A 22,422-nucleotide genomic window follows, 5' to 3' on the forward strand; every position below is an offset into this window, starting at 1 on the left:
AGCATCGTTCATTTAATATTTTCACACAAAAAAATTATAATTGCCAAAAATATTTCCTGTTTTTCTTTTAATTTTTTTATATTATATTTTTAGCATAAATTTTATATGTAAGATTTAATATATTCCTTTTCTGAATGAATGTATAATCTTCAGCGTAACAATTTTTATATAATCTTAAAAAAAAAAAAATTAAAAGCAGGAACATAAAAAAATTAATTAAAAATGATAGGAATGCACGGGTGGGGGAGAAACCAACACTCCCTATCTCCCTCCAAGTACCTGACGTTGACTTTCTGACATTTTGGGCTTCTGTAGAATCCATAATTAGACAACTTTGTTTTGTTTTGTTTGAGCGAAGCCATAATCTCTTGCTTTTGGGGGCTAATTAAACTTTTTTTCTTATGCAAATAAGGTGTGTGTGTTTTTTTTTTTTTTAAATTTAATTTAATATCTTAGAACTTTACGAATTATCTTTGAAATAGACCTAGAAAACTAATATTTATCTTTCAAGGGATTTTTACAATGAATTTATTTAACTTCAGAATTTAGCTGAATTTGTCAGCGTCTAAATGTCTACGTGTGTCAGAAACTTTGTGAAAAATATTGAATAATTTAACCCCCTGTCTTTCCAAGCTTATAACTACTCGAAAAATGTAATTCAGACCCCAATTTTTTTTTCAATTAAAGGAGCAAGGACCAAGGTTTTATTTAAAAAAAAAAAAAAAAAAAAAAAGATTTAAAAAAAAAAAAAAGATTTAAAAAAAAAAAAGATTTAAAAAAAAATTTAAAAAAAAAAGATTTTAAAAAAAATTAAAAAAAAAAAAAGATTTTAAAAAAAATTAAAAAAAAAAAAGATTTAAAAAAAAATTCAAAAAAAAAAAAGGTTTTAAACTTCGGACTTTACAGGTAAATTTCTAAAAAAAAAAACTATTCTACCTTAATTTTTTTCAATTAAAGGAGCAAGGACCAAGGTTTCATTAAAAAGAAAAATACAAACAACATGGTTTTTTAAAAAAAAAGGTTTTAAACTTCGGACTTTACGGGTAAATTTCCAAAAAACTATTCTTTTTTTTTTAAATTAGAATATATTATTTATTGATCTTTTATCTTCAATTTGTGATATATAAAACTTTGGTACATAAATTAAATTATTTACTTTTTAATAGACATTTCAAAATAGGGGGGGGGGCGTGAATTAAAAAAAAAAAAACGTTTGTCTAAAATATTGTATTCGGTTTATTGGAAAGAGCATAAAATTTCACATTGACTCTGAAAATATTGTAAAAATAGAATCAATTGAAAAAGTTTGATAGATTTTTAAAGATTAAAAATTTAAAAATACTGAACTCGTAAAATTCAATTAATTTCATTACTGTTTTTTAAAAAATAAAAAAATAATATTTCTATTACTTTTTATACAATTTTAATAGTTTATTTTGCAAGTATAATCCATAAAGAAAATAAACAACCCACTTTTAAAGGAGAAATTACGAGTTTTTTTATATTTTAATCGCAGTTTCGTGTTAGGGGTGTCAAAAATTCCTACAAAAATTCTGATACACCTACTGAAAACATTTTTCAATATAATTTTTTTCAGCTGTACAAATATTTTTTTTCCCCCGTTTGGAAATTAACTTTAGGCTTTAATCTTTTAAATTCAATCAAAAGATAATCAGAAACCTACAAAAAAGTTATGATAAACCGATTTCAAAAACTATGCCCCCCACCCCCACCCCATCTTTTTTTTTTTTCCGCCATTATTACCCCTACTACTTTATGTTCTTGTCTCGGTTTCGGTTATAGATGAAGGAACTGAAGTTATATATATAGATACATTTTTTTTCTTCATAAGTTTTGGTTCCGGTATCGATTCAAGCTGATGCACCCAATTTATATATTTTTTTTTTTTTTTTGAAAGCACAACTTTATAATTTATAATAATCGATAGAAAATTGACTCTATAATAATATATACAAAATCTGCATAAATCAAGATATATTTAAGCATATTTTACAACCGGCCATCCCTGCTAGCTTAGATAATTACTTTTGCAGCTTTAACAAAAGAGCTACAATGATATCAGGGCATCTCCATTTACACTGAACATTCACAGAATGCCAACATTAATATGTTACATATATGAACATAAAACTTTGGTACATAAATTAATTATTTACTTTTTAATAGACATTTCAAAATGGGGGGGGGGCGTGAATTAATTCGACCCCCTGTCTTTCCCAGCTTATAACTACTCGAAAACTGTAATTCAAAACCTTAATGCCAACATTAATATGTTACATATATGAATAAATCCTCATGTGGAATTTCTACAAGTGCTGCTAGCTATTATTAGTTTGCAAATATCCGAAATTAACTTTTTTTTTGTTTTTTAGTAAAAAAAAAAAAAAAAAAAATCCTTTAACTTGCCTCCACCCAGCCCCTCGCAAAAAATTGGAGACTAGAGTGATTGTATAAAAATACCAAATTAGTGGATATCTATACAATCCAACATCCAGAAATTTCACGTCGGCATCTTACGTAAAATGTCAAAGCAAACTGCCAGACAATTAATTCAAAACGTTCTTAATGTTAAGAATGGCTTTTTAGAAAGCCATTCTTAGCATAAGAAAAGGAGGCAGCCATGTTGACATAGCCTGTTTAAAGTTTTCTTGATTTAGTAATTTTCATTGAAAAAATGTCGTCTGCTTACGTAACCTACCGAAAGCTGCTGACATGGAGTTGCCGAAGATTGGGTGGTAAACTAAATAAGTATAGATTAGTGGTCCTTCCAATAAGAAATAAAGAAATATTTTGGCCTCTTAGCTAAATTCTATCCAGAAATTATTTTATATTCGGCAATTTAAAGGCCTTAAATCACTTTCGTTGGTACAATTGTGTGCACATATCAGTCGATGTTTCTCTTGAAATCATTTTGGCTTGATCCATTAAACTCCCTGTTACTTTCTGGTGCTTGTTTAGATAGAGTTGATAGATCGATTTAAGAAAAAATATGTCGTTTTAAGAAAAAACCAATGCTATGTACTTAGTTGTCATGCCGAAAATAGTAATATATCCAAAAATTATGAAAATTCATAGAGTAGAAAGTTATTAATTATTAAAAGTAATTTTTACGGAAAATTGGGTAAAACTGCATTTTTCTTAGACGTTATAAAGTAGACAGTAAGAGTTTATGCATAGGAGACATAACCCAGAACGAATATTTTAGACTAGCAGATGTACCCAGCGTTGCCTAGTATTGAACGTAACGTTAAATTCCTTAAAAAAAAAAAAAAAAAAAAAGCAGAAATAAACTGAGACATGTGCACGCGAGTATTATGTTTTTCTAAATAGTTCACTTCTTTTAAGTAAAAAAAAAAATATGTATATATCTGAGCTGAGACTGAATCCAAAACCTAAAGACAGTGAGTCTAGTACGATAACCATTAGGCCAGCTTGCCAAGATCTTTACAAAGTGTTTTCAAATCTACTTATTCTTAGCATAAGGAAACTGTCGTGAATGATTTGTGCAGTCGTGGAACGGTTGACAAACAGATAAAGATCCGACAAACCCCGCATTTTCAATTTTGTCCCTTTAGCAGCCCTTTTTTCAGGATGAAAACTGATTAAAAATATCTGAATACCCTATATAGTAAATCTTATGTCTGTAGATCCAAAAATTTGCTAATTTGTTGAGTATATAGGTTCACACACACACATTCTCACTTTTATAGATATATAGATAAATTACTTGTTCATAGATGCAATATTTCTTTTGTTGCTAAAAATACAATAGCAGTTGTTCTGTTTGATGAATTTTCATAATTTTTGGATCTATTACTATTTTCGACATGACAATTAAGTAATATTGTTTTTGCTTTCTGTCGAATCTATCTTAACAAGCACAAAATTTTCGTATGAAATACATTAAACAGCCAAATTACAATACAATATTATTTAAAATAAATACTTGTTAAAAATTAATATTTCAGCAATATACACCATCATCAGAATTTTATGCATTTTCTTTCTATTTTCCTCACCATGGTGATAAATGGAAGAATTCAGTTAGTATAGAATCTGTGTTGCTCGTCTGCAGTGATATTTTCTAATGCATGATTACACTTGGCATGCATGATATGAAAGTTAAAGTCGTGTTTTCCACTATTGTCTTAGATATGTGTTCATTCGTTTTCCCCTTGAGCCTTAGAGCGTGGTGTCATCAGAAAATATCCCCATCTCGGAAACAATTGTAAGTGTTGTTTAATTCTTTTAATGAAATACGTTTATAAGCCAAATTACAATGCGATATTATGTAAAATAAAGAATATTTATTTGCATAAAATTAAAATTTATTAGAATGTTTGGCTCTGTCCTACGAGCTGCGACCTCCCAAATTTAGGAATTATGCCAGTCGCCTGAGATACCCTTACTAGAGAATGATGACGGACCCGTTCTTGGCTATTTTTATAATAGACCAGAGCTATACAACTTGTGTGATATCTTTGCTGCATTGGAAAGCAATTCAATAGGGTTTCGATTTTGGCAGCACTTTTTATGCCTGGCACCAATCAAGGATTGACTTGAGGTGACACGAGGATGAGTTGAGCCAGCTCCTCTTATAGAACGCACAGCATCCCAGATGCACATGGACCACACACAACAGTCGTCAGTGGTGAAAATAATTATGGACAGCTAATCCTGAACTCAGCAGAGAACACTGTGGCTTGACGTTAGCATCAATGGCGTGTAAACCCATTTTCGCTAAACTTGATGATGATCTAGGCTTCAACTGCTGTCCCATCGACGAAAAAGTTGCATCCTTCTGTCTGTTTTACAAGTATTTTAATGGTAGGTGCTCCGACAAACTACAAGCCCTGGTACCTCCTCGATATAAATACCCCTGGCAAACCCAACAAACAGCAAAATCCCACCCCGATACAGTAGAGATCCCCAGATGCTAGAAAGCCTTTTACTCTAATAGTTTCTTCCTTGGGCTGGAATTTTCTTCTGGGTTCCTGCTTCCCTGACTGTACTTACATGCAGATGTTCAAGTTTAATGTGAACAAACATTTTGTTGCTAAACTCCCTAATTAGTATCCCTGCAAATTATGTCCCAGATAATAGCTCTCTATATTAAAGTGGCACTGTGCCTTGTTTGGGGTAAAAATACCAAAAAAAATTATCGGAGGCAATACAATGCAGATGTGTTACAGATCGACACAAACTGAAGCAAACTAAGACATACAATGGTGGAACAAGCTATGCTGATTCACCTTTCATTAATACGATATACATGTATTTTCTTTTTAAAGTTGCATATCTGAAGAATATCATAAGATATGGAACTTCCACCAGACCACACTAGCACAAGTAGGAACACAATACAATGTTAAAAGTACATAAAAACATACTTGGTTTGGTTTGGTTGTTTTGTTTTACAGCATATCAATCCTTTTCAGGTTATTTAATGTCGAATCCAGTTATTTGAGAAATAGTATTCATATTGTATCCAGTTATTTTGTAGACGGTTTTTATTCTTCAAACTCTTTGTATCTTCAACCACTAGTTTTTAGTGCTTGCTTTGGTCGTTTTTTTTTTTTGTTTTTTTTACATAGGCATCACCACTTATCAAGTCCAAGAGGCCACTCGAGGATAAGTGTTAAAGAGTGTACGGTAGAAAATGGACAATATAGTAACCGTTAGTAATGGAGATTCGGTAAATTTGTTAACTTATATGGAACGGCTCGTCATTTATAGTGGATTTTATCATTTTTGTCCCCGCCCTGCAGAACATGCACGAGTTTCGCAATGGGAGAGGGAAAAGGGTTCCAGTATTAATGTTTGGTACATTTTAAGTTAGGCAACCCTTCAGGAAAGTGGGGAAGATAGAAAGAGAAAAGGGGAAATGAGAGGGAGGAAAAGTGGGTTTTTGTTTTTGGTTTTGCAGAACATAATTAAGTTTTGCAAAAAGAAGTAGAAAAACAAAAAAAAGCATCAATGTTAGGTGCATTTCGTTTCAGGAAGCCAATATCTTCAAACAGCCTGATCTGGTAGCACCAGTAAAAACATACTTATGTGCCTATAAAAAAATATTTTGTATTAATAAAAGGTGGATTTGCATAACTCATTCTACCATTATGAAGCTTGTTAAGACATGGAGCGTCCCCAAGATGAGAGCCGTTCACTTCAATTGGGGCCTGATGAGGGTCAGAGTGTTGATGATGGAAAAAAGCTTCATTTTAGATACATTAAAATTAACCAGCCACCTTTTTCCCCATTGCACCATATGCTCAAGACCAGAAGAGAGAGAATCAGAAAGATCTTGGTCATTTCCGGCGTTCAAAGTGTTGCCATGAATGGTAGCGTCATCTACGTAAATGTCTAAGAATGTGATTTGGAAAAACACTGATGACGATTAGGAAAAGAGTTGGGCCCAGGATGGAACCCTGAGGGATGCCAGCATTAATACTGTGAACTTCTGATTTCTGCCCATCAAGCACTACTCTTATAAACGTATCAGAAAGAAACAATTTAATAATTGAGAAGACATATCCAGCTATTTCATAAACCTTCCATATACAGATGACACTAAAATCTTTAAGATAATAGAAGACGACCGTTTAAGACTACAGAGAGACCTGGACAACATGAGAAGATGGACAGAGAAATGGCTACTTAGCTTTCATTCGGGCAAGATACATGAGGATTGGCACAACAGTAGTGAATGAAGGGGAATATCATCTTTATAGAAGAATAGAGCGTTCAACTGCAGAAAAAAATTTGCGTTATTATTGACTAGCCTGGGTGCCCGGGTGTTTGGAAGTGGTGTATGTAACAAAAAAAAAGTGGTAGTAGGCAGGCAGGCTCGAACTCGTACCGCGAAGGAGGAAAAGAATTTGAAAAAAAAAAAAATACATGACATCTTTGCTGCTACGTCCATCGCCAAACCAGAAGTGACACAGGTTGAAATTAAGGCTAGACAATCAAAAAGAGGGAATGACTTTTGAAAATATCGGCGAAAAAAGCGACCCCCTCCTTGTAAAAAAGTGCCCAGTTGAGGGTGAAGGAATTAATGATTTTGGCCAATTTTTCGATATTTGTCGTCCGAAGGGTTGAGCTTCAAAATGATATCAATCTCGTGAAAATCTGTTGTCTCTGTCGAAAGTTGTAAGCAGACATACAAACATACATACATTTAAACAGACAAGTGAGATTTATATTATAGACTAGCAGGGTAGCTCGGCATTGCCTGGGTGTTTGGAGGTGTGTTTGTTGAGGGGGGGGGGGTTAAAGCAAAACAAAATGGAAACTTAACCCTGTTTAAATATTAAAAAAAAAACGATGTTAAACTTTTTAAAAAAATAAAACAAAAAAACAGCAATTTCAATATTAAAACTTTAAAAATGGAAAAAAAAAATCTTTTGTACGTGTAAAAAAAAAAAAAGGAAGTTGATGGCAGGTAGGCTCGACCCAGAGCCTTGAGGCCAATAGGCTGACAATATACAACTGCACTACGGCGACGGAAGCAATGTAAGGTGTTAAATTTAGTGATTAAAAGATGAATGAGTTCAAACAGGTGCTTGATTTTATTGAGGTCAAACATCATGCCATGGGAGAATAAAATCCTGCAATTAACTATTTCTGCAAGACAGTTTTTTTTTGGTTTATTTTTTTTTTCTAGCCCAAATGAATAGTAATTGTCTGATATGACAGTTTTCACCGACATTGATCAAAGCGCTCATTGCTTATCTGGACGTGCTGCACGAGTGCCGAGGTTTGTTTCAGTTTCACTTTGTTATACTGAAAAGTCAATGACACACGCCTGGGCCAATATGGTGAAAATCACGCATAAAAGTTGCCCAAATTAAAGATACATGCCGAGTTGTTTCATAAATCTTAGATATTATCATCTTAGTAGCATATAAGAAGTTATAAAAATGAGCGACCAACCCAAGAACCACCCCGATAAAAGCCTTTGCCGGATATACACAAAAAATGCACACACTAACACACATTTTGGCTTTTATATATATAGACTAGCGGGGGGGGGGGGGTACCCGGCGTTGCCCAGGTGTTTGTAGGTGTGTGTGTTTTTGGGTAAATGAAAAGAAAAATCGTTGGCCGGGTCTCCTGGGTGTTTGTTAAAAAAAACAAAAAAAAAACGAAGCCTTGACGCGCAGTTGGAAAATAATAAAGTATGAAAAAAAAGTGTGACGTTTAACGGCAGGTGCCCGTTTTTGACAAGTTAATGACGTCAACTTTGAGTGCGGGACAGTGTTTTATTTACCGTGAGTCTTTTTGCTTCTTTTATTATGCAAAAAAGCTTAATGCACATGTGGCGATCAAAAAATCTTGAATATTTATCTATATATCTATATATTGGTGAAATTCTACTATTGAATGAAACACGTGTAAGAGCTACTACATTTACATATGAATAAAATACTACGGCCATGAAATAAATACATCTGCTTTCAGAATGATAACTAGTGATATATATATATATATATTCATCCATAGATTTACCATCTTTTTTGACAATTTTAAAATATGCCCAAATTTGCCTACATTTGTATACATAGTTTCTTGCAGGCCAGCTTCAGTTTTGCTGCTTCGGTTGTCTTCCTTGTGGCCTTGCCAGGCCACTAATATATATATATATATTAATCCAATATTTTAGACACTTACCTGGAAATCCTTTATTATCATCACTGATCTTCAGGTAAAATATGACTTCAGTTGGTCGTGCATATCCAACCGAATGTAGGGAAGAAACGTATTCGTTTAATTTCTTTAACGAGTTTTCATTTATTACCTGAAATGACAAAAATTAAAAAATAAAAAAAATAGTTGGATTTTCAAACACGTTAATATATGATGATTTTTTTCTATTTTTTTTTTTTTTTTTTACAGTAATCGGTCCAGGTAAAGTATGAAACCACTTGATATTATCAGCAGCAGCCCTGCTGTTTTCACAGCATCGCCTACCAAAATTGTAGAGCCATGGTAATCTTGGAAAGACAACTAAAGACGGTACGGTAGTTTCCCATTGCTTTCTGTCTTGATTTGGGGGTGTATCTCCCCCGTGAGTTAAACGCGCCCCAAGATACCAACCTGGAAATGTTTACAACTCTGTGTGGTACATATAGTACCTAGCCTTCCCAAATCGTCACCCATCTGATACTGGCCAGGCTCATTGTTGTTTAACTTCAGTAATCTGGTGAGAACCAGTGTGTCAATGTGATTGTACTTTATATATATATATATTAGTAATGGGACGATTCCAATATTTTTCCTGATTCTGATACAATACTGCTTGGCCTAACGTTCACAGGAAACATGAGTTGGAACACTTATATTGAAAGCATTGCCAGGGCCGCTGCAAAAAAGGTAGGCTCTCTCTACCGTGCTAGAAAACTACTGACACCTGAAAGTATCCTGTACCTCTATACGGCCACCATTTGCCCATGTATGGAGTATTGTTGTCACATTTGGGCTGCTGCATCTGCTCCTAGTCTCTCGCTCCTAGACAAGGTTCAAAAAAGAGTTGCCAATCTGATAGGCCCTGAACTGGCATCTAAGCTTCAGCCTCTGTCCCATCGACAAAACGTTGCATCCCTCTGCCTGTTCTACAAGTATTTTAATGGTGAATGCTCTGACAAATTGCAGACACTTGTGCCCCCACGATGTAGACACCCTCGACAAACCCGACAGGCAGCTAAATCCCACCCCCACACAGTAGAGATCCCTAGATCTTTCTACTCCAGTAGTTTCTTCCCCAGAACCGCTAGACTCTGGAATTCCATTCCAGGTTCCTGCTTCCCTAACTGTACTGACATGTAGAAGTTCAAGTGCAACGTGAACCGACATCTTGCTGCCCAAATCCCAACATAGTGCCCCAGTAGTTGCTGCCCCTGATAGTAGCCCCCTACACCAAAGTGGCAATGCGCCTTGTTTGGGATGAAAATGTGATTAAAAAAAAAAAAAAAAAAAAAAAAAAAACAATTACCGATTCCGTACTAAATTCCTGATTCCGATACAACTACCGATTCGGATTCGTTATAAACCTCTAAATATTTAACTATAGAGTTGTAATTTTTCTTGAAAAAAACATGCTAAATATACAGATATTTTTCTCAAACATAAATACACATTTGTCAGGGAATGATCTATAAATTTTAGTTTTGCTGGTAGTTTAAAATCAATAAATATTTATTATTTTAACATTACTACCAGCAGTGGAAGATTTTGTTTTAAACAAAATTAAATTAAAAAGACAATTAAAAGAATCGTATTTGGCATCAGAAAATAGACACCAATTTTTTTGTTTATGATACCGATTCCAATACCCTCCAAAATTCTAATTTTTTTGATTCTTGATTATGGTCCCAACAGTAATATATATTACTTGATGTAAGGACCTAAAAAAGAAAAATACTAATTCAAGATTTAAAAAAAATAGCCAACAATTAGTGTTAGAAGGATGAATTCCAACCAAGAAAACAGCAATTTTTTCTCATTTGTCAGAAACATCACGCAATGAGAGTTTTTTGGGTTTTATTTTTTTTTTACATAGGAGTCACCACTTATCAAGGCTCGGAGGCCACTCGAGGATAAGGCTTAATGAGTGTACAGTGGTCAAAGGGAACATGTCATAATAATCGTTAATAGTGGAAATTTGGTAAATTGGATTACTTAAAGGGATGGCTCATCAAGAATTTGTTCACATTGGACTTGAAGACAACCATATTGTAGTCAGTTTGAAAACACGAAAACAGTACAGAGTATGCAGTCCTAACAAAGAAGCTTTGTTAATGGAATTTACATTTAGGTTTAGGCACAGATAAAGGGTGGGGGTAATTATTGGTAGTGGTTTCAGCTAGGAAAGTCAGGACATGGGGTGGGGGGTCATAGATTGGAGCTCAGACGAGCACTTGCCATGAAAATAACAATAAAGCAGAGACAGGTTCACAACATCTCTTTGGTGGGAAAGAGATTTCAGGGAAGAGAAAAGGGCATCCCCACTAGGCTATGAAGTCTATTTTGAACTCTGTCAAGGCAGGATGAGTTGCTCCTAGCAACTCCTGCCCAGATGTTACAACAGTACTCCATCCTTGGACGTATTTGGCTTTTAGATAGATAGAGAATTGCATCATTATCTGGAAGTACTTCTTTTAAACTCCTCGGCCTATCATTCACAGGAAACATGAGTTGGAACAATTACATTGAGAGGATTGCCAGGACCGCTGCGAGGAAGGTAGGCTCTCTTTACCGTGCTAGAAAGCTACTAACGCCTGAAAGTATACTGTACCTCTATAAGACCACCATTCGCCCATGTATGGAGTACTGTTGTCATATTTGGGTTGGTGCATTTGCTACTAGTCTCTCACTCCTAGACAAGGTCCAAAAGAGAGTCTCCAACTTGATAGGTCCTGAACTGTCATCTAAGCTTCAGCCTCTGTCCCACTGACGAAATATTGCATCCCTCTGCCTGTTCTACAAGTATTTTAATGGTGAATGCTCTGATGAACTGCAAGGACTTGTGCCCCCATGACGTAAATATGCTTGACAAACCCGAAAAGCAGCTAAATCCCACCCCTACACAGTAGAGATCCCTAGATGTAAGAGAGCCTTCTACTCCAGTAGTTTCTTCCCCAGAACCGCTAGATTTTGGAATTCCCTTCCGGGTCCCTGCTTCCCCAACCGTACTGACATGCAGAAGTTCGAGTGTAACGTGAACCGACATCTTGCTGCCCAACTCCCTACATAGTACCCCTGTAGCTTATGTCCCTGATAGTAGCCCCCTACATCAAAGTGGCAATGTGCCTTGTTTGGGGTGAAAATGTAATAAATAAAAATCAGCAGTGAGATATCTACTGGAACGGTAGAATGATCCAACCATTTTTCCAGCAACGTTGGCAACAGATCTGATGTATGTGATGAATTGTATTTGATTTATTTCTGTCTCAACAATTAATCTCAGTACAATCAGTGTTAGGTGGTCAGCATAGCAAACTATGCTAACTTAGTGTAAGAATCTGTCAAAATGATATTTTGTAAGGCCATTTGTAAGCTATCCCTAGACTTTGTAGGTAGGGTCCCAACACAAACACATATAGGATCAGTGAGACATTTAATTCATTCCAAAATGATGAACCACGTCTTTTCTAATACCTCTAAGTAAGATGTTGATGTTGTCAGGGGAATCTATGAATAAAAACACCCTGACAGCACAGTTGACTTTAGGAGCCCTTGAGCCCTTCTCTGCTTGGATGTCATACAGAAACAAAATTTAATTCAGACTATGCAGAATAAAGTATTGGCAATTTTAGAAAATGTGTAAATTTTAAGGCTCATACTTCAAAGATTTTAAAAGGAAATAGAAATTCAGAGAATATTGTTTTAATGATGTTTAGTGATTACGAACCAAATTTAATGCACATGTACATATATATATATATATATATATATATATATATATATATATATAGTGGAAATGGTAATTAATAAAAACTGAAGAAAGCGCTCAATACTGTTGTAGAGCAAATATGCGTTTTATTTTTTATTACCGTATTTTTCTGTTAAGTTACATTATTGTTTCAGCTACTCGGCCGTTTTTTTGGCCGTCTGTAGCTTCCTCAGACTTTTACAGAAATGTTCGCTATTTTGGGATGAAAGAGTGAATGAGCTCAGGGGGGGGGATGCGAGGAGGGCAGAGGAAGGAGAGGAAGGGAACAAGGGGGAAGGTGGGAGGGGGCGCTTGGTATGTCGATAATGTTTTAGTTTTGGGGTTTAAGGAACTTGTGGGGGAAGGTCAGGGAGGTTCATTTCTGGTGTGGCTGAGGGCATAGTCATCCGCATACAACACTGTTTTGCTGTATCACAGCTCATCAGTGCAGCTAGACCAGTACCTTTCCCTAGCCAGTGATTGAACCTACAACCATTGAGTTAATAGTCGGCAGTTCTAACCTCTGGCTCATGGGATCGGTGTTAGCAAACAATCTCATCAAATGTCTTTTTTAAATACACACTCACCCATCACGTTTACATTACATAAATTAGTCTGTGATTACTAAAGTAGACTTCATAACAGGAAATGCCTCTCATAAAATACTAGCGGGGGGGGGGGGGAATCACCCGCCTTTGCCCGGAGCGTAAAATACGCTTACATATGAAATTTTAATTCATCCAGATTTAATATATATTGTTATAGAGTCGAGATTTCAAAAATAAAAAAAAAAGTATTTTGGTACCATCAGCAGAACTGTAGCATTCAAAGCTGGTGACGTTACCACTGTACCAACGTGACACTGATAAAACTAATAAAAAATTAAAAATAAACTAAAATGAATGTACAAAATGTATAACAATATTTTTTTTTCAATTTTGACCAATTTTTGATCCCTTATAAACTATTTTAACCAGCTAAAGATTCATAAAAGATCTGCCTGTAAAACATCCAATCATTTGAGGCCCCTAGTGCAGCTCTGCAACTTTTAGTTTCAGAGGCGATAGAGTTTGAAAATATGGAGACAGACCAACAGACATATAGCCGTTTATATATTAGATTGAGGAATGCGACTTTTAGAAATGAAGTCGCGATGTCTCATTCTAACATTTAAAAACAGCTTTATTGGCCTTCTTTGTTAGTAAGAATAAGGAAACGGATTAGTCTTGGAGATGCAGATTAAAGATTAAACAGCCCCGTTGAAAAAGACAGAGTTCATGTATGTTTGTGTCTAAAGTAGTAGTGGAAACGTTTGTCACAAAAAATTTGAGATAGTACTCTAGGATGAAAAAGAGAGTTTGTACGTGTGTACCGCATGGAAGCTAATGTGCGGAGGTAGCGATATTGGCTTGTTTGTATTCACATCTTAGTCTAACCCTGAGCCCAAAGGCCGGGTAAGTTTTGTTGAGTCCCAAGAGAGAAGTTGGGGGTGACAGGTCAGTTCCACGTGGAGTAATTGTTAGCCCAAGATCTAAGCAGAAACAGGGAGGATGTGTTGCAGTTTAACCTTTTATAAACTCAGTCACATGACTGAAATCTGACTTCTGATTGGACAAGCCAGGAAGAAGGTGTATTTAAAATCTCCAGCTGCGAGAATTTGCTCCAACTTATGTTTGTGGCAATTTCGTCTGCTACAGACTGTTCTTAAATAAAGAGTTAAAAATCAATGATAGCAAGAATAAAAGCATCACTGAAAGCATCAAATAGACTTTGTTGTGCAAACTGTAGAACAGGAGATTTCTCCATTCAACCTTTTTCCACATTTCCCATTCTCTCCCTCTAAACGCACCTTTCACAGCAATCATATCGGTTGCCTCAACCCAAAGATATAACTTATAGAACCACCTAGAAGAAATGTTGAAATGTAACCTAGTCCTTAAAATGTTGGGCTCCAACTTTAATTGTAGACGCCATCACAAGGAACATAAGAAAATGGAATGACTCGACTCACTTTTTTCCATAGTGCAACATTTCTTTACAGGTATCTCCGTGTTGCACGCAGAAGACATCTATCTCTGTTCTCGTCTGACATAATCCACAGTCTCTCAAATTTCTTTTGAATACCGCTCTCTTGAATCTTTTTCAAATAAACTTCTGTAAAATCCCTTTCAAATACCGCTTCTTTGAATCTCTTTCGAATACCGCTCGTGTGAATCTATATTAAATATCATTTGCTTATATCTCTTTTAAATACTGCACCTTTAAATCTTTTTCAGATATCGCTCTCTCAAATTTCTTTTAAATGTCACTGCTTTGAATCTATGTTTAATGTTGTTCTCAAGAATCGCTTTTACATACCGGTCCCCTCTCTTTCAAATATCGCTCCCTTAAATCTTTTTTAGATATCATTCTCTCAAATTTCTTTTAAATGGTACTCCTTCGAATCTCTTTTAAATGCCGGTCTCTTAGCTTTTTCAGATAAAACTCTCTTGAATCTCTTTGGAATATCGCTCCCTTAAATCTTTTTCAAATATTGCACCTTTGTAATGTCTTTTGAATATCGCTCCTTCAAATCGTTTTTCAAATATCACTCCTTTGTAATCTCTTTTGAATATCGCTCCCCCTAATCTTTTTCAAATATTGCACCTTTGTAATCTCTTTTGAATATCGCTCCTTCAAATCTTTTTCAAATATCACACCTTTGTAATCTCTTTTGAATATCGCTCCTTAAATTCTTTTTCAAATATCACTACTTTGTAATCTCTTTTGAATATCGCTCCTTAAAATCTTTTTCAAATATCACTCCTTTGTAATCTCTTTGGAATATCGCTCCCCGAAATCTTTTTCAAATATGACACCTTTGAAATCTCTTTTGACTATCGCTCCTTAAAACCTTTTTACAAATATTACACCTTTGTAATCTCTTTTGAATCTCGCTCCTTCAAATCTTTTTCAAATATCACTCCTTTGTAATCTCTTTTGAATATAGCTCCTTCAAATCTTTTTCAAATATCCCTCCTTTGTAATCTCTTTTGAATATCGCTCCTTCAAATCTTTTCAAATATCACTCCTTTGTAATCTCTTTTGAATATCGCTCCTTCAAATCTTTTAAAATATCACTCTTTTGTAATCTCTTTTGAATATCGCTCCTTCAAATCTTTTCAAATATCACTCCTTTGTAATCTCTTTTGAATATCGCTCCTTCAAATCTTTTAAAATATCACTCCTTTGTAATCTCTTTTGAATATAGCTCTTCAAATCTTTTTCAAATATAACTCCTTTTTAATCTCTTTCGAATCTTGCTCCTTCAAATCTTCAAATATACCTCCTTTGTAATCTCTTTTGAATATCGCTCCCCCAAAATCTTTTTCAAATATCACACCTTTGTAATCTCTTTCGAATCTCGCTCCCCCAAAATCTTTTTCAAATATCACTCCTTTGTAATCTCTTTCGAATCTCGCTCCCCCAAAATTTTTTTCAAATATCACACCTTTGTAATCTCTTTTGAATATCGCTCCTTGAAATCTTGTTCAAATATCATTCCTCTGTAATCGCTTTCGAATATCGCTCCTTCAAATCTTTTTCAAATATCACTCCTTTGTAATCTCTTTCGAATATCACTCCTTCAAATCTTTTTCAAATACAACTCCTTTGTAATCTCTTTTTAATCTTGCTCCTTCAAGTCTTTTTCAAATATAACACCTTTGTAAACTTTTTGAGTCTTGCTCCTACAAGTCTTTTTACAATATCACTCCTATGTAATCTCTTTCGAATCTCGCTCCTTCAAATCTTTTTCAAATATCACTCCTTTGTAATCTCTTTTGAATATCGCTCCTTCGTCCATTTCAAATATCACTCCTTTGTAATCTCTTTCGAATATAGCCCCTTCAAGTCTTTTTTAAATATCACACCTTTGTAAACTCTTTTGAATATCGCTCCTTCAAAACTTTTTAAAATATTACTCCTTTGTAATCACTTTCGAATATTGCTCCTTCAAATCTTTTTCAAATATCACTCCTTTGTAAACTCTTTTAAATATAGCTCCTTCAAGTCTTTTTCAAATATCACTCCTTTGTAATCTATTTTGAATATCGCTCCTTCAAATATTTTTCAAATATCACAACTTTGTAATCTCTTTCGGATCTCACTCCTTCAAATTTTTTGCAAATATCGCACCTTTGTAATCTCTACTAATATCGCTCCTTCAAATCTTTTTCAAATATCGCAACTTTGTAATCTCTTTCAAATATAGCTCCTTACAATCTTTTTCAAATATCACTCCTTTGTAATCTCTTTCGAATATCACTCCTTCACATCTTTTTCAAATATCGCCCTTTTTTTAATCTCTTTTGAATATTGCTCCTTTAAATCTTGTTCTAATATCATTCCTCTGTAATCTCTTTTGAATATCGCTCCTTCAAATCTTTTTCAAATATTGAACCTTTGTAATCTCTTTTTAATCTCACTCCTTCAAATCTTTTTCAAATATCACTCCTTTTTAATCTCTTTTGTATATCGCTCCTTCAAATCTTTTTTAAATATCACTCCTTTGTAATACTTGTTAATATCGCTCCTTGAAATCTTTTTCAAATATAATTCCTTTGTAATACTTTTGAATATCGCTCCTTCAAATATTTTTCAAATATCACTCCTTTGCAATCTCTTTTGAATATCGCTTAATCAAATCTTTTTCAAATATCGCGCCTTTGTAATACTTTTGAATATCGCTCCTTCAAATCTTTTTCAAATATCACACTTTGTAAACTCTTTTGAATATCGCTCCTTGAAATCTTTGACAATATCACTCCTTTAAAAATCTCTTTGGAATATCGCTCCTTCAAATCTTTTTCAAATATCACTTTTTGCAATCTCTTTCGAATCTAACTCCTTACAATCTTTTTCTAATATCACTCCTTTGTAATCTCTTTTGAATATCGCTCCTTCAAATATCTTTCAAATATCACACATTTGCAATCTCTTTGGAATATCGCTCTTTCAAATCTTTTGAAATATCGCACCTTTATAATCTCTTTCGAATATTGCTCCTTCAAATCTTTTTAAAATATCACACCTTTGTAATTTCATTTGAATATCGCTCCTTCAAATCTTTTTCAAATATCGCACCTTTGTAATCTCTTTCGAATATCGCTCCTTTAAATCTTTTTCAAATACCACACCTTTGTAATCTCTTTGGAATATGGGTCCTTTAAATCTTTTTAAAATATCGCACCTTTGTAATCTCTTTTTAATCTATCTCCTTCAAATGTTTTTGAAATATCACTCCTTTGTAATCTCTTTGGAATATCGCTCCATCAAATCTTTTTAAAATATCGCGCCTTTGTAATACTTTTGAATATTGCTCCTTCAAATGTTTTTCAAATATCACTCCTTTGTAATCTCTTTTGAATATAGCTCCTTCAAATCTTTTTCAAATATCACACCTTTGTATACTCTTTTGAATATCGCTCCTTGAAATCTTTTACAATATCACTCCTTTTAAAATCTCTTTTGAATATAGCTCCTTCAAATCTTTCTCAAATATCACTCCTTTGCAATCTCTTTCGAATCTCATTCCTTCAAATCTTTTTCTAATATCACTCCTTTGTAATCTCTTTTGAATATCGCTCCTTCAAATCTTTTTCAAATATCACTCCTTTGTAATCTCTTTTGAATATCGCTCCTTCAAATCTTTTTCAAATATCGCATCTTTGTAATATCTTTTTAATCTCACTCCTTCAAATGTTTTTCTAATATCACTCCTTTGTAATCACTTTGGAATATCGCTCCTTCAAATCTCTTTCAAATATCACTCCTTTGCAATCTCTTTTGAATATCGCTCCTTGAAATCTTTTTCAAATATCACACCTTTGTAATCTCTTTTGAATATCGCTCCTTCAAATCTTTTTAAAATATCACACCTTTGTAATCTCTTTTTAATATCGCTCCTTCCAATATTTTTCAAATATCACTCCTCTGTAATCTCTTTTGAATATCGCTTCTTCCAATCTTTTTAAAATATCACACCTTTGTAATCCCTTTTGAATATCGCTCATTCCAATCTTTTTCAAATATCACACTTTTTTTATCTCTTTCGAATATCGCTCCTTCCAATCTTTTTCAAATATCACTCCTTTGTAATCTCTTTTGAATATCGCTCCTTCCAATCTTTTTCAAATATCACTCCTTTGTAATCTCTTTTGAATATCGTTCCTTCCAATCTTTTTCAAATATCACACCTTTGTAATTTCTTTTGAATATCGCTCCTTCAAATATTTTGCAAATATCACTCCTTTCTAATCTCTTTTGAATATCGCTCCTTCCAATCTTTTTCAAATATCACACCTTTGTAATCTCTTTTGAATATCGCTCCTTCAAATATTTTTCAAATATCACTCCTTTGTAATCTCTTTTGAATATCGCTCCTTCGAATATTTTTAAAATATCACTCATTTGTAATCTCTTTTGAATATCGCTCCTTCCAATCTTTTTCAAATATCACACCTTTGTAATCTCTTTTTAATATCGCTTGTTCAAGTCTTTTTCAAATATCACTCCTTTGTAATCTCTTTGGTAATATCGCTCCTTCAAGTCTTTTTAAAATATCACACCTTTGTAATTTCTTTTGAATATTGGTCCTTCAAATCTTTTTCAAATATAGCACCTTTGTAATCTCTTTCGAATATCGCTCCTTCAAATCTTTTTAAAATATCACTCCTTTGTACTCTCTTTTAAATATCGCTCCTTCAAATATTTTTCAAATATCGCACCTTTGTAATCTCTTTTGCATATCACTCCTTCTAATCTTTTTCAAATATAACTCCTTTGTAATCTCTTTTGAATATCGCTCCTTCAAATCTTTTTCAAATATCACTCCTTTGTAATTTCTTTTGAATATAACTCCTTCAAATCTTTTTCAAATATAACTCCTTTGTAATCTCTTTTGAATATCGCTCTTTCAAATCTTTTTCAAATATCACTCCTTTGTAATCTCTTTTTAATCTCACTCCTTCAAATCTTTTTCAAATATCACTCCTATGTAATCTCTTTCGAATCTCGCTCCATCAACCCTTTTTCAAATATCACTCATTTGTAATCTCTTTCGAATCTCGCTCCTTCAAGTCTTTTTCAAATATCAAACCTTTGTAATCTCTTTCGAATCTCGCTCCTTCAAATCTTTTTCAAATATCACTCCTTTGTAATCTCTTTTGAATCTCGCTCCTTCAAGTCTATTGCAAATATAACTCCTGTGTAATCTTTTTCGAATCTCGCTCCTTCAAGTCTTTTTTAAATATCACTCCAGTGTAATCTCTTTTTAATATAGCTCCTTCAAGTCTTTTTCAACTGTTGTGGTGGCAACAACTTATTTGCATATGCGAATAACATAACACTATAAATGGCAAGCCTAGGTTGGCCTTGGTGTGTCTTACTCAAATGCCACCGGAAGTTACGCCGAAGAGCATACATGTCCTCCCACCAAGACTCTCTGACTTGACACCGTCATTTGTACATATTGTAAATATACCTTTTCTTTAATACACTTATTATTGCGTTATCTTGTTGTTTGCGTCTTCATTGTATTTCCTTACTAATTATTGTTCAACCTTGCAACCACAACAGTTGGCGATGAGATATGAAGCGTCAAATATAACAGTTTGACGAAGAACTATTTAAAAAAAAAAAAAAAAAAAGTACAACGCAAAGGTTGACCATTTTTTTTTAAGGAATGCAAAGTGTTGACGAGCAAACGGATTTTACGCTAAAGAGAAGTTTCAACTGAAGTGAAAAAAAAAAAACTCTAACGTGGCAAAAGCGACAATTTACGCCGTTTTCTGGGAATCCGACTTGCAAACGAATGTAAAAGTGAATTTTTGTTTTGTCGCTACACGACAAATCTTACTAAAGGACCAACTTGCAAACGAAAAGCGAACTTTGTTCTGTCGCAAAAACGACAGGTCAGACCCGTATTACGAAAAGCAAGGAAGTAACCTACGAAAAAAGTTCACCAGTGGATTCTAATTACTGTTCTCCGTAAACAAAACAACAACTAATGAACTTTTTAATTAATGTTTTGGTTGACGTCGGTACTAAAAGGAAATACCACAGCTAAAACTAAAATTCAAGGAAAGGATTTTTTTTCTTGAAGTTGTCACTGAATAACGGATAATACAGTAAAACGTCATGAAAATAAAGGTAATCTCAATTTAAGAGGTATTTTAATTACTAAAATACTAGAGAAAAAAAACTCAAAGAACTAAATGTACTGCATACATTTATTCAATTGTGACTCGATTAAAAAAAAAAAAAAAAAAAACTTTTATTTTGTGGAAAGAGTTACTTATTAGTAAGTGCCTAAAAACGGAAAGTCAATTCCATTTTGTGATTCCAGATAAACCTGTTTTATTTTTTTTTTTTGCAGCGTGACTCGCAAAAAGAATATATTATTGCAAGCAGCGATATTATTATTGAAAACAGGAGCTTACAGCAATTTGCTTTTTTGTTGTAACCCAAACCGGTGTATATTGTACATGGTACAATATTTTTTTTTTAACTACACACTAAAAAAAAAACAAAAAAAACATGGAAGACTTATCAAAAGTGTTCATGCAATTTTTACAAGCACAGGCTGAGCGGGATGAACGCAGACAAGCTACACAAAACGAGCTTTTGCAAACACAAATACAGGCACAGGCTGACCGCGAGGAAAAGAGAGAGGACAGATTATTGAAATGGCAGCAGGAACAAGAAGAAAAGCAGAAAATGGCACAATTAAAGCAGAAAAAACTGCAATTGGAACAGGAAGAAAGGCATAAGAAACGACAATTGGAATATGAAGAAAGACAAGATGAACGTTTTGCTAAAACACTGGAACTACTAAAGAGTAATCGAGAAAATGTTGATAGTGTTAATTTCTCCCATACAAATATTTTTAATAGCATGGACACATTTCATTATGTGCCTGAGGAAGAGAAGAATTTTGAAGCATACTACACAAGATATGAGGATGTTTTTCGACTGGACTGTAAAAATTGGCCAAATAGTCAGAAAGTGAGCCTCTTACTCAGAAAATTGGGTACATCAGAACACAGCAAATTCGTAGATTACATATTACCTAAAAAAACAGCGGAATTAGAGTTCATGGAAGCTGTAAAATTACTAAAAGAATTATTTAATCCAAATATATCTCTTTTTCATAAAAGATGGCTGTGCATGAATCTAAGAAAGATGGACAACCAAGATTATTTGACATACGCATCAGTGGTCAATAAAAACTGCGATAATTTTAAGCTTGCAGAACTAACGGTAGAAGATTTTAAATGTCTAATCTTCGCTCAAGGGTTAGTGTCCACGAAAAATGCAGAAATACGCAGACGAGTGTTGTCTAAGCTGGAATCTGAGCAAGATTTAACCCTCCAGAAACTAGCAGAGGACTGTGAAAGGGCCATTACACTAAAAAAGGATTAAAAAAATATAGAACAATCCGGAGTGGCATATGTAAGAAAAGTTAGAAAATTATACGCACCAACCAAGAACTTTACAAAGAAAAGCAATCAAAATGGAACGGGATATTCCAAAGATAATAACCATAAATATAGTACAGAATATAACAAGCCTCTTCCTAGATATAACTGTAAGAGATGTGCAGAAAAGCATTGGGAATCAGATTGTCCTTATAAGAAGAAAAAATGCTACATTTGTAAGAAGGTGGGACACAAAAGCGATTGCTGCAGATATAAAGATTACACCAGAAAGAGAGTACAGCAAACAAAATCAAATATAAAATTAGACAAAGATCGGCGAAAATACGTAAAAGTGGAAATATTTAAAACATCAATAAAGTTATAACTCGACTCCGGCTCCGATGTTTCTATAATAAACCTGAATACGTGGAAAAAGTTGGAAAAACCGGCCATGATGAAAACTAGTAAAGCAGCCCGGACGGTAACTGGTGGTGGTATAAAATTTGAAGGAGAAGT

General features: G+C 33.9%; 1 protein-coding gene across 1 annotated transcript in view; it reads right to left on the bottom strand.

Annotated features, from left to right (window-relative positions):
- The window catches only part of LOC145268813 (T-cell activation inhibitor, mitochondrial-like), a 153,580-nt gene that overhangs the window by 67,069 nt on the left and 64,089 nt on the right, over positions 1-22,422 (bottom strand). Inside the window, exon 3 of the mRNA XM_080124439.1 lies at positions 8,689-8,815. Coding sequence (XP_079980565.1) covers positions 8,689-8,815 — 127 coding nt within the window. The remainder of the gene's footprint in view (positions 1-8,688; positions 8,816-22,422) is intronic.

The sequence above is a fragment of the Euprymna scolopes genome, chromosome 44 (assembly GCF_053919585.1).
Source record: "Euprymna scolopes isolate OS-2025 chromosome 44, ASM5391958v1, whole genome shotgun sequence".
Classification (NCBI taxonomy): domain Eukaryota; kingdom Metazoa; phylum Mollusca; class Cephalopoda; order Sepiida; family Sepiolidae; genus Euprymna; species Euprymna scolopes.